Source organism: Kogia breviceps, chromosome 12, assembly GCF_026419965.1.
Source record: "Kogia breviceps isolate mKogBre1 chromosome 12, mKogBre1 haplotype 1, whole genome shotgun sequence".
NCBI lineage: Eukaryota > Metazoa > Chordata > Mammalia > Artiodactyla > Physeteridae > Kogia > Kogia breviceps.
In genome coordinates, this window is record NC_081321.1 from 36,114,753 (window position 1) to 36,132,173 (window position 17,421).

General features: G+C 38.5%; 1 protein-coding gene across 9 annotated transcripts in view; it reads left to right on the forward strand.

Moving 5' to 3' along the window:
• ANO6 (anoctamin 6) overlaps positions 1-17,421 on the forward strand; it is a 203,784-nt gene that overhangs the window by 133,552 nt on the left and 52,811 nt on the right. For all 9 annotated transcript variants that reach the window (XM_059081599.2, XM_059081597.2, XM_059081595.2 and 6 more), the window contains 2 exons: positions 5,250-5,384; positions 15,838-15,943. In XM_059081599.2, the coding sequence (XP_058937582.1) occupies positions 5,250-5,384; positions 15,838-15,943 (241 nt within the window). The remainder of the gene's footprint in view (positions 1-5,249; positions 5,385-15,837; positions 15,944-17,421) is intronic.

Consider the following 17,421-nt stretch of genomic DNA (forward strand, 5'->3'; position numbering starts at 1 on the left):
AGAGGCAGCTGGTACAGTGGCCCAGAGGCACAAAAACACTTGGCAAGTTTGAGGAAATTGTGGAAACCAGTGCTAAGGAGAAAGAGAAAGATGAGACACAAGGTTAGAAGGGTGTCAGGAGCATGGAAAGGAGTGTAGACAAGTGCAGTGAGAAACTGTTGTAATATTTTAAGCATTCGAGTAATTTTATCTCGCTTACATTTTGCAAAGATAATGTGGAGAATGGTTTACAGGGGGCACAGGAAGCAGGGCGAGCTGGTAGGAGGCTAGTAGCATGAGCCAGATGAGAGATCGTGGGAGCAGATGCAGAAGTGTTTGGGGATTCGGATTGACAGGACGTGGTTATGGGTTGGATGTGGAGGGTGAAGAGAAGAGGAGGGTCAAGGTAGCCCCCGGTGGCCCTGGAGCCAGGTGCCTGTTCTTTCTGTGAAATCTCAGTGCCCGTCCACCTGAACTTGGGGAAAGCCTCTTAACCTTAAAAGTGAGAGTTTTAAAACACTGAAGAATTTTCATTTCTTTTTACATTTTATTAAGGGAAATTTCAAACATATATAAAAGCAGAGAGAATAGTACAGCAAGTCTGCCTACTATGTCTGTCACCCAGCTCCAAACATTATAAACTCCTAGTCACTGTTATTTCTTGTTTAGCTCTACCTCCTACTGGGTCATTTTGAAGAAAATTCCAAATAGTGTAACATTTCATTAGTAAAATGACAAGGTCTCTCTCTCTTTTTTTTTTTTTTTTTTTTTTGATACGTGGGCCTCTCACTGCTGTGGCCTCTCCCGTTGCGGAGCACAGGCTCCAGACGCGCAGGCTCAGCAGCCATGGCTCACGGTCCCAGCCGCTCCGCGGCACGTGGGATCTTCCTGGACCGGGGCACGAACCCGCATCCCCTGCATCGGCAGGCAGACTCTCAACCACTGCGCCACCAGGGAAGCCCAACAAGGTCTCTTAAATACAACCAGAATAATCCTTTTGTTTAAAGTCATGAAATAATCAGTATTCATGTTTTCCTGATTATCAGAAAAATATGTTTTTTTAAACAATGTTTTGGTTGTAATCAGGATCCAAACAAGGTCCAGATGTTGCAACTAATATATCTCTCAAGTGGCTTCTGATCTATAATTTTCCCGTTTCCTTTTTGTTTTCCTTGCAGTTGTTGAGGGGCTTCTCTATTCTCTATTTGGCTGATTTCATTCTCCCCTGTGGTGTTAGACTTGTTTCTCTGTCCTATGTATTTGCTTTAGTTAAGTCATTTGATCCTCATCTAAAAGCTTGATCTGTTTGAGGTTCGACTTTGTGCAAGAATACTTGTGTGGATTTTGTACTTCTGTCAGAAGGTACATAGTGTCCTCTCGTGATGATAGCAGCCATTAATGAATGTTGTGTATTTCATTTGGTCATACTCTAATTTCTTCCTTCATTTACTAGCTGGATCAGAATTATGAAGAGGCACTTTCTCTCATTAACTCGAGTTATCCTGTAGAATAAAATTTTGAAAGAGGATGTTTGTACACATGTCAGTATTTGAAGTTGATATTTATATGAGGGTTCCCTTCCATTATTTTCGTTTTATGTTAAACCTATAGCATGTGATGGTAGGGTGATAGGTTTGATGGCTTTTTTTTTTTTTTTGGTTTGATGGCTTTTTAATCATTCTTTATGGGTTTTTGTTTGGGAGCAGGGATTCTGTAAAGAAAACAATTTCCCCATGATTTTAAGTATCTTTTGCTAAAATACATTTAACTATTCCCTGTCCCTGGTCCACATGTTCCCTTTGTTGCTTCCCATTAGTAACCCCTTGAGCGCTCAGGCTGTTAAACCTTCATCGCTTGTTCCCAGGGGTTAGCACAGGGAAAATGAACTCTTTCCCAAACAGCAAACCAAACAAACCAGAAAGAACAACCTGGAGGAAACAGACTTTGCCCTGGAAAAAAAAAGCAAAGTTTCCCTCAACACTCTCTCTGAGTGCTAAGATGTGGTATCCACAGTATAAGGATAGGATTCTATTTTTTAAAAAAGAAAGAAAGAAAGGATTATTCTGAGAATAAAATGCAGCTCTTAGGAATTAAAAATGAACAGAACGGAAAAAACCCCAACAGCAGTGTTAAAAAATGAAGTTGAAGTAATTGTGCAGAACATAGAGCAAAAATATAAAGGAATAGCGGGAAAATGGGGGAAAAGATAAAAATTTAAAAATCAGTCCAGGATGTGCAATGAACAAATAATAGGAATGCTAAAAATAAGGACAGAGAAAATGTAGGGAGGAAATCAGATAAATATTTCATGACAAGTACCTGTAGAACTGTATTGAAGAACTGAGCGCCCTGAGTCTCTGGATGGACAGAGCGTACTCAGAGCCCAGACCAGAGAACGAACATGGACCCATCAAGCCACTGCAACATGACCTCTCCAATACTGCAGACAGACGGAAGATCCTACGAGCCTCCAGAAAGAAAAACAGGTTTCATATGAAGGAGCAAGACTCATAATAGCATTGAATTTCTCAACAGCAACACTGCGACATACAAGAAAAGAGAGCAGTAATTTCATATTTCTGAGGAAGGTGCTTTTTTTAACTCACGGTCCAAATGCAGTATGGCCAAACTGTTCATTAGGTGTGAGGAATTTTCACAATTTAAATGTGCAAAGTAATGGAGGAGGTACTCCACCACGAAAGAGAGAGATGTGGATTCAGTACGTGGGGATTCCCAACCCGAGAGAGGGACGGGGTGATCCCAGGTGACAGCTCTGTGGTAAGAAGAGCAAGTCCTTAATCCAGGCGGCAGGAGCTCTGAGGAGATTGAGTCAAGGACATGAAATTGATAGGCTACCTCATGTGTTAGATAGTAGTGAGAAAGTTACACATGAAAGGAAAGTCTGCGGTTGAATCGTTGATAAGTACACAGAAAGCTAAGCAGTGGACCACCAAGACAATGATTAATGCCAGAGAAAACAAAATATTGGGCAGAAGAGAAAAAGTAAGCATAGCAGATGACTTGATGAAGCTGTGAGCGGTCTTTACAGACTCCTAGTATTTATAAAGCAAGGATATTGCTCTAATCAAAATTATATTGTAACTATGTCGAGAGGATGGAGGAGTAGAGGTGTGGGTGTGTAGATGAGACAGGGATCGACAGAGAGCTTAATCCTCATCTTCCAAAGCAGAGCATCAGTAGGTGATACGTAAAACTGAAAAGTCAATAAACTGCACTACAGGTACATTATTTAGAGAGACGGAGGTAAATATTCCAGGAATCAGCTGTAAGAGTCGAAAGTGCTTGCTTCTGGCCAGGACATGGGAGTTGTTGGGGACTGCTTCCTTTTATAATCAGTGTTCTATCAATAGAAGTGTTTGACTCTTTAATGAATGTATAGGTATAACTTTGATTAAAAAAATCAAAGCTGAAGTTTTAGAAATTGGTGTTAAGAATTGGGATGTTTGGGGCAGAGAGAGATAGTAATCAGAGAATATCACATTTGAAGGGCTCCTCATTTTCCCCAGCCTTTCAGCAAGAACCAGGAGGCAGGCTTTCTGTTTAAGATTTAAAAAATTCTTTCTGAGCTTCTCGCCTGCAGTGTGACAGGGGCACCTTCGGAAGTAATGAACCCCCTGTCACTGTAAATATCCAAGCAAAGACTGCCTGACCGGCTCTCCAAATGTAGCAGGATATTTTTACTATCAAGCAGTTGGAGCAGGCGACTTCTTTTTTTTTTTTGGTGGTACGTGGGCCTCTCACTGCTGTGGCCTCTCCCGTTGCGGAGCACAGCCTCCGGACCCGCAGGCTCAGCGGCCATGGCTCACGGGCCCAGCCGCTCTGCAGCATGTGGGATCTTCTTGGACTGGGGCACGAACCCGTGTCCCCTGCATCGGCAGGCGGATTCTCAACCACTGCGCCACCAGGGAAGCCCAGGAGCAGGCGACTTCTAACGTTCTTTCCAGTTTTAAATGTGGTCTTTCCAGGGCACATGATTGATAAGAACATACTCAGAAAGCCTAACAGCAAAGAGCCCAAGACATCTCAAACCCACTGCCAGGGTTTTCTCTCCCAGACACCATCCTGAGCCTGCCATTTACCTGTCATCCATGAGCCAGCCCACAAAGCCCCAGTCGCATGAGAACGGACACACTGTGTTCCTCCTGGCTCCTGATCCCACATCGGTCGCAGCCCTTCCTTTTCCCCGTGGACGTGACCCACACCGAGGCCTGTGACCAGGGAGCTCTTCCCTCGGCTGCCCTGTGAGTGCTGGTCCAGCGCAGGGATGTTCCTGTGTGAAGTCTTCTGGGACTCCAGGCTGTTTCTCAGGGCTGAGTCCCCGCTAGGCTAAGCCTACAGAGCTCAGCCCAGCTCCAAACTGAGCCAGAAGCCTCGTAGAGGCCTCAGAGCCAAGTAAACCTACAGGTTTTACCAACCACTACTGAGCCAGAAGTGAAAAGTGAGTCGAGGAAAAGTATCAGCGAGTCACCTAAACAAGTGTCTCGTTGCTTTCTCCTCACCCCTAAACCCTCTGCCGCTGCCTGTGTGTGTTTGTCTCCCTTTCAGGAGCAATCTGGCCCTGCTTCATGCCCTGCCTCCTTTCTTATCTTGCCCACCTGGCCTCTTCCATTTACCCCAGATTAATTTAAAAACATTGAAGAGTTATTAAAACTTAGGAAAAAGGAAGCGCTACATACAAAGAGTACAGGGCAGTAGATTCCTCGGTCGTATCCGTCCTGCCCTCTCCCATTCTCACGAGTTTTATAAGTATTTTGGTCAGAGAGCCATTCCACTCCTAGTTATGATTGTTATCAGCATTTTCTTATTATTTGTGATTTACATTACATTTGCTCCAAGGAAGTTCCCGAGATAAAGCAGAAACAGGTAACTGGGCAAATTGTTCGTGTTCATTTGTTTCGTGCATGTTAAGAACAATCCAGGGGAATTTATCAAATCTGCCAGTCTTACAAAGAGTGATGATAATATTCTCTATCTGCTCCATATTCAGCGTTTCCCCCTCCTTTGCTGTATTCTAATTTACTTCTCTTCAGCAGGTTAATCTGTGATCAGTACTTCCATGATATGTAAAATACTTCTTGTTTCACAGTAGAACTTGGGGCCTGCTATGAAAATGGATATGTTCTTAAGTGTGAATGGAGTCAGAGGTTTAATTTTAAAGCCCCCTTTATTTAGAATCAGAAATTAATATTAGGATAAAGCTGCAGAGTGATCATATGTCTCTTCTGAAAATAACTTCTGTCTTTCTTCAGGAAATACTATGGAGAGAAGATTGGAATCTATTTTGCCTGGCTGGGCTTTTACACTCAGATGCTTCTCCTGGCGGCAGTTGTGGGAGTGGCTTGCTTTCTCTACGGATATTTTAATCAGAATAACTGTACATGGAGGTAACCTCTCGCTATTCCTTGTTACCGTGCTGAAAAGTTGATTAGACATAAAATTATTTTCAGGGACTTAGACTGTTTTAGTAAAAGAAGACTCATCGCAGAACACTTACTGCTTTAGATGTTATATCCCTTTTGTCCTGAGCGTAATAGCTAAGTGAAATGGAAGCAAATTTTTCTTAGATAACACAACCCAGCCTCTGACAGGAATATTACCTTTAGGAAACACGCCAGTATTTTAAGACAATACTTTGTTTGAAAAAGAAATGAGGTCTGGAGGGAGGATCAACTTTGAACTTCTGGCCCCCAGGGGAATGCTTCACTCAGCCCCACAGATGTGGGCCAGGAGCAGCTCTGATTGCTTTAGGGTTTCAATGGCAAAACTAGTAAAATTGGTGTTTTTAGGTTTTTAGAAATGACTTCTTAACATATATTAAGGAATACATGTTTAGAAACTCAAGTAAATGATACTTTCTTTTGTGTTTTACTTAAAAAAAAAAAAAAAAGCCCTAACAGTGTTAGGGGGAAAAAAAAGTAGTAAAGAATGAGTTTGTGCTTGATGTTGAAATTAAAATACCAGCTGCACTGTCTAGAGGGAACTACATGGGTGCCAGAACACTGAATTTCACCATCACTGTTCTGAAATGTATTATTAATCCTTTGCTTTTAGTGATCTCAACCTCCAGAAGGGATGCAGCACTGAACCAGGCATTTTCTCTTGTTCATCTGGCCTCTATCCAGGTGTGACAGCCAGATCAAAATTTCTGGGCAACAGTGACAAACCGATGACCAAATTTTTCTAGCCCATGGCATATGAGCCTGGCTCTGGAGGCAGGAAGCTTACATGGCAGCTCTGATGTATAGGCATAATTATCCGTTCTGTTTAACAGAGGATTCTGAGTGTTTGTGCCCGTTATGGTTCTTAGCTAGAAAGCTGCAGATGGTCTTTGAAGTACTCTCCTCTCTTCACTGGAAAAGAGTTTAGGACCAAAGGCTGAATGTTGATATCTTTTCCCTAAATCTGTCCTTGGCTTCTCCATTGTTTCGCATATTGTTCCAGCCAAAAAAAGGTATCTCAAAAATACACTTTCAAAGTGAAAAAGTAGCATTTTTATACGGTTCTTGCATGGTGGTGGTTCTCATAATTTATTTTATAAAATCACCATAACAGGCACACCACATATTTCCTACTCTTTTACACAAATTAATTTACAGAAAAGAGTGTGGAGGTGGGGATAGAGTCTCGAGGATATATTCCCTATGCTCAAAAACTATTGCAACTTTATTTACTTAATTTTTAAATAGTTTTAAAGTATTTAAAATACATGTATTTACAGTTAATTTTATTACATACTGAGTAGAGTCACAAGAATAGAAAATGTATTCAAGATGTAAGGAATAATGATTCATTACCCAGTTTAAGAAAAAGAACATAACTGTTACCCATGAAGTGCTTTGCTTAATTGCATCCCCTTGCTTTGGAAATGACAACTATACTAAATTTTATTTTTATCATTCCTTAATATACACTATATATTCTTTTTCACATGTACTTGTACCCCTACAAAATATAATTTATTTTGTGTGCTTTTGAAAATATCTATGGATAGGCAGAGGATACTGTAGGTATTTCCTCTTCTATAAAAGGCCTGTTTAAAGCTTATGCACACTTTAAAATAACAGCTTTATTGAGATATAATTCATATACCATAAAATGCTCCCTTTGAAAGAGTACATTTAGTGGTTTTAAGTACATTCACAGAGTTTTACAACCCTCACCACTATCTAATTTTAGAACATTTTCATCACCCCACAAGGAACATTTTAGTACCTTTAGTAGTCACTCCCTAACCTCCCTTTCCCTTAGCCCCTGGAAGCTACTAATCTACTGTCTGTCTCGACGAATTTGCCTATTCTGGACATTTCCTAAAGGGAACCATATAGTATGTGCAGCATGTGGTGTTTTCTGATTGTCATCTTTCACTTAGCATAATGTTTTCACGGTGCATCCGTGGTATAGCATGGACCAGTACTCCATTCCGTTTTGTGGTCAAATAATATGCCATTATATGGAGACACAACATTGTTTATCCATCCATCAGTTGACATTTGGGTTGTTTCCACTTTTTAGCTATGGTGAATAATTCTGCTGTGATCATTCATGTACAAGTTTTTGTGTGGACATATGTTTTCAATTCTCTTGAGAATATATCAAAAAATGGAATTGCTGGGATGTATGGTAACTGTAGATTTAACATTTTGAGGAACTGCCAAGTATTTTTTTTAAAGTGACTGTACCATTTTACATTCCCAGTAGCTATGTATGAGGATTCCGATTTCTCCACATCCTCACCAACACTTGTTTTTGCTGGGTTATAAATAGATAAATAAACAAACGAATAAACAAATAAATATTAGCTATCCTAGTTGGTATGAAGTGGTATGTCATTATGGCTTTGATTTGTATTTCCTTAATGCACACGGATGTTGAGTGTCTTTTCATGGGCTTGTTTTGTCCTTTGTATATCTTCTTTGGAGAAACATCTGTTCAGATTCTTTGCCCATTTTAATTGTGTCATTTGCATTGTCTAGTTTTAAGTGTTCTTCATATATTTTGGATAAAAGCCCCTTATCAAATATTTATATTGCAAATATTTTGTCCCCTTCTGTGAATTGTCTTTTCACTTTCTTGATGGTGTCCTTTGAAACACAAAAGTTTTTGATTTTAATGAAGTGCAGTTTACCTGATTTTTTACTTTTGTTGTTTGTGCTTTTGGTGTCATATCTTAGAAAGCATTGGTAATCCAAAGTCGTGAAGACTTTCTCAGTGTTTATCTTCTGAAAGTTTTATAGTTTTAGGTCTATGAGTTCATTCTTGTAAATGGTATGAGGTAAAGCTTCAACTTTCTTTCTTGCCAGGTATATATTCAGGTGTCCCAGCACCATTTTGTAAAGATTATTTTCTCCCCATTGGATTATCTTGGCACCCTTGTTAAAAAGTATTTGGCCATAAATATAAGAGTTTGTTATGGACTGTCAATTCATTTCTATCAATCTATATGTCTGTCCTTTATGTAAGTACCATACTATGTTGATTGCTATAGTTTTTAAGTAAGTTTTGAAATTGGAAACTTTGTTTTTCAAGATTGTTTTGATTATTCTGGGTACCTTGCATTTCCATATTAATTTTAGGATCAGCTTGTTCATTTCTACAAAAAAGCCAGAATTGCATTGAATCTGTAGATCACTTTAAGGTCTACTGCCATCTTAACAATATTAAGGCTTTTGATCCATAAACACAGAATAGCTTTCCATTTATTTAAGTCATCTTTAATTTCTATCAATATTTTGTAGTTTTCAGTATACATGTTTCACACTTCTTTTCTCAAATTTATTCTAAGTATTTTATTAGTTTTGATGCTATTGTAAATGAAATTGTTTCCTTCATTTTATTTTTAGATTATTCATTCATGTTGTATAGAAATATATATATATATATTTTTTGTGGTACGCGGGCCTCTCACTGCTGTGGCCCCTCCCATTGCGGAGCACAGGCTCCGGACGCGCAGGCTCAGCGGCCATGGCTCACGGGCCCAGCCGCTCCGCGGCACGTGGGATCTTCCCGGACCGGGGCACGAACCCGTGTCCCCTGCATCGGCAGGCGGATTCTCAACCACTGCGCCACCAGGGAAGCCCTATAATTACTTTTTATATACTGATTTGTGTATTATAACTTTGATGGACTGACTTCTTAATTCTAGTAGTTTTTGGTGGGTTCCTTAGGATTTTAATATACTATATCATATCATCTGGAATAGAAATGGTTTTATTTATTTCTTTCTAATCTAGAGGTTTTTAATTTATTTTCCTTTTCTAGTTGCCCTGACTAGAACCTCTAGTACAGTGTTGATCTTAGGAGGAAAGTGTTCAGTCTTTCACCATTAACTATGATCTTTGCTGTGTTTTTTTCGTAGATGTTCTTTATCAAGTTGAGGACATTCTCTTCTATTCCTAGTTTTGAATCCATTATTCTATTAATATGGCATATTACATGAATTGATTTTTATACGGTTGAATGGTCCTTGCATTCCTGGATACATCCCACTTGATTTGATTTGATTTACTGGATTTAATTTGCTAACATTTTGTTGAAGATTTTTGCATTTATATTCATAAGAGATAGTAGTCTGTAGTTTTCTTGTGATGCCTTTGTCTGATTTCAGCATTGGTGTAATACTGGTTTCATAGAACGATTTGGGAAATGTTTCTACCTTTTTATTTTTAGAAGAGTTTGTGAAGCATTGGCATCAGTTTTTCTTTCAGTGGCTGATAGAATTCACCTGTGAAGCCATGTGGGCTTAGGCATTTCTTTAATTACTAATTCAGTCTCTTAACTCACTGTAGGTCTATTCAGGTTTTCTATTTCTTCTTGAGTCAACTTCAGTCATTTATGTTTTTCTAGGAATTTATCTGTTTCATCTAGATTGTTCCATTTGTTGGCATATAATTATTGACAGTATTCCCTTATATTCCTTTTTTATTTCCGTAAGGACAACAGTAATGTTCCTCCTTTCATTTCTAAGTTTAGTAATTTGCATCTTCTCTCTTTTCTTGACTAGTCTAGCTAAAAATTTGTCAATTCTGTTGATATTTTCAAAGAACCAACTTGATTTTTCTCTGTTGCATATCTATTCTCTATTCCATTTATTTCTGCCTTTTGTCTTTTGAATGGAATATTTAATTCATTTACATTAATTTCTGATAAGGTTGGAATTACATCTGCCATTTTTCTATTTGTTTTCTATATGTCTTATGTCTTTTTTTTCATTCCTCCATTACTACATTTTTTGTATAAAATATTTTCTAGTATACCATTTTAATTCTATTTTAATTTGTTGTTTCTTTTACTTTTTTTTTTTTTGGTATTTTCTTAAGTGGTTGCCCTGGAGATTATAATTAACATCTTGTTTTAAAGCAATCTAGTTAATATTAATCCCAACTTAATTTCAGTAGTATATAAAAACTCTGCTTTGATATCAGTCTGTCCCCCTCCCCCTCCTTTGTGCTATTATTGTCAAACAAATTACATTTTTATGCATTTATAAGCCCATCAACACAGTTTCATAAGTATTGTTTTATGCAGTTACCTTTTACATCAGATAGAAGAAAATAATTACATGCAAACATATATTTATATTTTTTTCTTCTTTTTTTTTTTTTTTTTTTTTTTTTGCGGTACGCGGGCCTCTCACTGCTGTGGCGTCTCCCTTTGCGGAGCACAGGCTCCGGACGCGCAGGTTCAGCGGCCATGGCTCACGGGCCCAGCCGCTCCGCGGCATGCGGAATCTTCCCGGACCGGGGCACGAACCCGTGTCTCCTGCATCGGCAGGCGGATTCTCAACCACTGCGCCACCAGGGAAGCCCTTCTTTTTTTTTTTAACCTATGTAGTTACCTCTACCATTGCTCTTTAGTTTTTCAGCTGAGTTTGACTTACTGCCTAGTGTCCTTTCTTTTAAGCCTGAAGGACTCTCCTTAGTATTTCTTGTAGAGCAGGTCTGCTAGCAGTGGAATCTTTCAGATAATTTTCCTTCATTATAAAAATCTATTATATAAATATAAATCTTTCAAATAATTTCTCTTTTTTTAAAAACTTTTTATTTTATATCGGAGTATAGCCAATTAACAATGTTGTGATAGTTTCAGGTGCACGGCAAAGCGACTCAGACATAACATATATATATACATATACATATACATGTATCCATTCTCCCCCAACCTCCCCTCCCATCCAGGCTGCCACATAACATTGAGCAGAGTTCCCTGTGCTATACAGTAGGTCCTTGTTGGTTATCCATTTTAAATATAGCAGTGTGTATATATCAATCCCAAAGTCCCTAACTGTCCCTTCCCCTCACCCTTTCCCCCAGTAACCATAAGTTCCTTCTCTAGGTCCGTGAGTCTGTTTCTGTTTTGTAAATAAGTTCATTTGTATCATTTCTTTTTAGATTCCATATATAAGGGGTATCATACGACATTTCTCTTTCTCTGACTTACTTTACTCAGTATGACAATCTCTAGGTTCATCCATGTTGCTGCAAATGACATTATTTTATTCTTTTTAATGGCTGAGTAATATTCCATTGTGTGTATGCACCCACATCTTCTTCATCCATTCCTCTGTCAATGGACATTTAGGTTGCTTCCATGTCTTGGCTATCATAAACAGTGCTGCAATGAACACTTGGGGGTTCATGTATCCTTTTGGACCGTGTTTTTCTCTGGATATATTCCCCAAAGACCCCAAATAGCCAAGGCAATCTTGAGAAAGAGTGAGCTGGAGGAATCAGACTCCCTGGCTTCACACTGTACTACAAAGCTACAGTCATCAAACCAGTGTGGTACTGGCACAAAAATAGAAATATAGATCAATGGAACAGGATGGAAAGCCCAGAAATAAACCCACACACCTGTGGTCAATTAATGTATGACAAAGGAGGCAAGCCTACATAATGGTGGAAAGATAGTCTCTTCAACAAATGGTGCTGGGAAAACTGGACAGCTGCATGTTAAAAAAAAAATGAAATTAGATCATTCTTTAACACCATACACAAAAATAAAATGGATTAAAGACCTAAATGTGAGACAAGACACTATAAAACTCCAAGAGGAAAATATATGCAGAACACTCTCTGACATAAATCGCAGCAATATCTTTTTTGATCTGTCTCCCAGAATAATGGAAATAAAAACAAAAATAAACAAATGGGACCTAATTAAACTGTCCTTCATTTTTTGAAGAATAGTTCTGCTGGATATAGAATTCTTGATTGACAGTCTTTTCCTTTAGCACTTTGGTGATATCATCCCACTTCCTTCTGGCTTTCATGGTTTCTGATTAGAAATCAACACTTATCTTACTGAGGAGTCTTAGTGTATGTTGAGTCACTTTTCTCTTTCTGCTGTCAAAATTCTCTCCTTGTCTTTTGACATACTGAGTCTGATGTGCCTATGTTTGGATATCTCTAAGTTTATACTACTTGGAGGTTGTTGAGCTTCTTGGATGTACAAATTAATGTTTTCATCAAATTTGGGAAGTTTTTCAGCCATTATTTCTTCACATATTCTTTCCGCCCCTTTCTTTCCCTCCCTCCTTCTGGCACTCCTGTTATGTGTATTGTTGATGGTGTCCCATCCATCTCTTGAGGCTGTGTTCATTTTTTGTCATTCCTTTTTCTTTGTGTTTCTCAGACTGGATAATCTCAATAGACCTAGTTTTAAGTTAGCTGACTTTCTCTTCAGCCAGTTCATATCTGCAGAGCAACCTCTCTAGTGAATTTTTCATTTTAGTCATTATGTTTGTATCTCTAAAATTTCGAGTTGGTCTTTTAAATAATTTTTATCTATTGATATTCTCTGTACAATGAGATGTTCACATACTTTAATTCTTTAAGCATGGTTTCTGTTCTTCAACATATGTATAATTGCTTATTTATTTATTTATTTATTTATTTTGCGGTACGCGGGCCTTTCACTGCTGTGGCCCCTCCCGTTGTGGAGCACAGGCTCCGGACGCGCAGGCTCAGCGGCCATGGCCCACGGGCCCAGCCACTCCGCGGCATGTGGGATCCTCCCGGACCAGGGCACGAACCCACGTCCCCTGCATCAGCAGGCGGACTCTCAACCACTGCGCCACCAGGGAAGCCCAACTTATTTATGTCTTTGTCTAGTAATTCCAATGTCTGGACATCCTCAGGGAGTTTCTATTGACTTTTTTACCCTGTGTTATGGCCAAACTTTTCTGTTTCTTTGTGTATCTTGTAATTTTCTGTTGAAAACTGGGCATTTAAAATATTCTGGCAGATCTGGAAACCAGATTTTTCCCCTCCTCAGGGTTTGCTGTTGCTTCTGTTGTCATTGCTGTGCCGCTGCTATTTATTTAGTTATTTTCCTTAGCAAATTCTGTAAAGTCTGTATTCTTTATCATGCATGGCCATGAGATCTGTGTACAAAGGCTTAGTTGTCAGTTAATGATTGGACAGTGATTTCTTTAAATACTTAGAACCAATCATTTTTTTGAGCCTTTGCCGAGTGGCTCTGTGTTTGTGTGTTGGGGAATGCCTTCAGCACTCCAGCAGGCAGTTTGCAGCTCTTCCTTAGCCTTTACTTCTTGCTTATGCAGAACCTCAAGGTCAGCCAGAGTTGAGAGATTAAGGTTTTCTCAGGTCTTTGCTGGTCGTATGCACTGTCCACAATTCTAGGAATTTGTTGGAGCTTTTTAACCCTACCCCCCACCCCCAGAACATCTCATTACCCAACTCTTCCTTCTAAGTTCTCTAATAGGCATTTTGTTAGTCTCTGTTGGTGTTACTGCCTCAGGCAATTGTAATGTTAAATAATTCCTGCTAATTACTTTCAATAGACACTCTGGGGATAGGGCTATTTGCACAGCATGAGCTTGAGATAGGTCAAATAGCGGACAACTCTCTGGGAATGGGTTTTTTGGTAATTTCAAATCACTTCTGCCCCTTCAGTGGCTGCTAGGCTACCTTGGTTGTAAGACTGTTGGTTTTAAAGGCCACCATGAAGCTGAGGTTATGGGGATGGCAATAAGTCAAGTTAAAATGCCCCAAATTTTATGGAAAAGATTCAGCTATTTTTCCTCAAATAAGCACCCCTCAGACTGCTGGAAGACTTTGTTTAATTTCCACAGTTCTGCAGAGGTTAATTTTGACAGATTTTGCCAGTGTCTTTGCTTTATAGAGGAGCAAGTTTTCCAAGATCTTTACTCAGATATTCTAGAAGTGTTTCTCGTGCCCAGTTATTTTTTACTGAGTTATTTGCAGGGCCAACTAATTCTGCAACTCCAGTCCCATTCACATAAGAGTCCATCTGCATGGCTTCTCCTAGAGCGAGCAGTGTGTAACCTGTCGTTAGTTTGTTGGTTTTTTCTTATTAATTTGTAGTAGTTTTAAAAATACTCTTGTGAGTAGTCCTTTGTCATTTTTATGTGTTGCAAAACTTCTACCAGTCTGTGACTATTTTTTTTTTCCTCTCTTTATGGTGTTTTAATTAAGTTCTTACTTTTAAAAGATTTTGAATGTATTAATATTTTCCTTTATGATTTATACTTGTTTTTCATTAGTAGAATTTTTCCTTACCCCAAGGTTATCTAGATAGTCTTTTTAATTTCATTTTCATTTTTTAAAATAAGTTGGTACTATTGCATTTTTATTTTCCACCTGGAATTGATTTGTATATGATAGGATTTTGTGGTTCAATTTCACCTTTTTCTGTGATATTCCATTGCAGCAGCCCTATTTATTCAAACATCAGTTCTTACCTTACTAATTTGCTGGGCCTACCCTGCATGTTATACATCAGTTTTGGTGTATACAGAGGTCTCTTTCTGAACTCTTTATTTTGTTCTCTTGCTCAGTTTTTCTTAACCTATCCCAGTAGCACCTTGTTCTTTAGGAGATGTCTTGAGTGTTCTGAGGCTTTGCTCTTCTATTGAATTTACAGCTCATATAAGGGAGAAATGACATCTTCAAGTATTGATTCTTCCAAATTATGAACATGATAATGTACCAAATTTATATAGGTTCTTTACTCTTCCAGAACAATTTTATCATTTTCTCCATATAAATTTCATACATTTTGAATTATATTTTTATACCTAGGCTCTTCATATTTTTTAAGCTATTGAAAAATGGTGTTTTAAAAACTGTTGCAGGTCTTTAGAGACAGTTTCTTTTTGTGACCCTATATATATTATGTATACTGATTTTGTGTCCAGCAAACTTACTAAACTCATTTATTCTCACAATTTATCTTCAAGTTTTATTGAGTTGTCCATATAAACAATTATGTAATCTGTTAGTGATAGGAGTTTTCTTTCCTTGCCATTCCTCCTATCTTTGTTTTTTTGTTTGTTATTTTTACTTACTGTGCTGGCAAGGACCTCCACTGAAAGGAAGGGATGATGGTGGGACCCATCATCTTGTTTCTGATGTAAAGGAAATACTTTCACCATTTTACTGTTAAGTATAATGTTTTGGTTTTTTTTTTGAGGTACGCGAGCCTCTCACTGTTGTGGCCTCTCCTGTTGCGGAGCACAGGCTCCGGACACGCAGGCTCAGCAGCCATAGCTCACGGGCCCAGCTGCTCCTCTGCATGTGGGATCTTCCTGCACCGGGGCACGAACCCGGGTCCCCTGCATCGGCAGGCGGACTCTCAACCACTGCGCCACCAGGGAAGCCCTAGAATGTTTTTTAACAGGTTTTATACAGCAAGATTTTATCAGGTTAATGAAGTTCATTTCCATTCCTAGTTTTATAAGAATTTAGTTTAGTTTTCTTATCATGAATGGATGTTGGATTTTATCATGCTGGTAGAAAGAAAGTCCTGTTCATTAAATTTTTTTTAAATTAAATTTTATTTTTCTCTTTTCTTTAGCAAAGAAGTTTGTCATCCTGATATTGGCGGCAAGATCATAATGTGCCCTCAATGTGATAAGCTTTGTCCATTCTGGAAACTCAATATTACTTGCGAGTCCTCAAAGGTATTTTTTTTCCCAAACATTTATAAGTAATGAAAGATTTTTTTTCTTCTAAAAATTGTAGTACAACATAGTGATTATAATTTTTTCCTCTGAGGAATTTAGAAAGGTAATTGTGAACTAAATCTTCATTTTGAAAGATAGATATAAAATGTATGTGTTTATTCCTTGTTTACAAATAATAAATTGAAATTAAAAGCCTTATCTAAAATCTGAAGGGTCAGTGAGGAACTGTGGAATTGACACTAATTTAAGTATTTCAGGTAATCAAAGCAGAAATCTCAAACCTGGCTTATCTCATAAATACTATTTAATAGGTTTACTATTATAAGTATTTTCCTTAATTCAAGTGAATGGAAACCTGAAATCTGTACTTGTGTTTTCCCACTTTGAAAGTGTGCTGAAACTCTGCTTGGATTTTTAAAGACCTTGCTGGTCAGATTTAGACTGTATTTATAAAAATGCATAAGAAAGGTTTTGTCTGCAAATGGTAACAGCTATTCACTTTGTCTCAAAACATTCCCACAAAACACATCTGGTTCCCCTTACACATGCAGATGATCTTGAGCTATATGACTTCTTAAAATCCAGGAGGTTTAGGAAAAGCACTGAGACTGGAGAGAGCTTACTGAAAGGCATGCCAGAAACGCCAGACAGGAAGAAAGATGGTCGGCTTGCTTCAGAGAGTTTTCCTGACAACTTTGATGTTTGTAGTAGTCTCCGTTTTCTTGATCTTTCCTCTGTCCCCTAGTTCTGCCATGAAAGTTTAGGAATTTTTATATGACCTCAGAATATTCTGATCTACTCCGTGTAAGTCTTATTTTAACTGAATACACTGCTAAGATAGTGATGCCACTTTATACTTTGCAAAGTTCTTGTAACTATATCATTACTTGACACACAAAAATGGGCAGAACAGGTGTTCCCTCCATTTTACAGATTTAAACACTGAGGATATGAGAGATTAAATGATTTGCTCAAGATCACCTGCCTAGTAACTGACAAAGCCAGAAAATGATAGCAAATCTGCCTTCCTTGCTATTACCATGTTCTTCAGTGGCTGACTGTAGTACCAGGCACTTCACTCTCAAACTGAACTCTATGTTTGGAAAATTGTTCCACCTCTTGATTAAGGTGATTGTAGGGTATTGTCAACACATAGATTTCTACACCTAATTTATGAATTAAAATACATTTCATTGCCCCCCCCCCCCCCCCCAACCAACACAAGTTCTAGACTATAACTATCTATCATAGATCACTCAAAGTAAAAGACTTGGAGCTAGTAAGAGAGAAGCTTCTTTGCAGTGATGTTGACTCATAAAGGTCACTAGTTAATGTGTATCCCTAGGCACTGGATTTAAGGCAAGTGCCAACGGTAATACCAGAGGCAAACTGTACTCCACAAAGTACAAATGGAAATTCCATTTTCCTTAAGAAATTATTTTTCACACACCCAACCCCCATCTCTTTTCTCATAT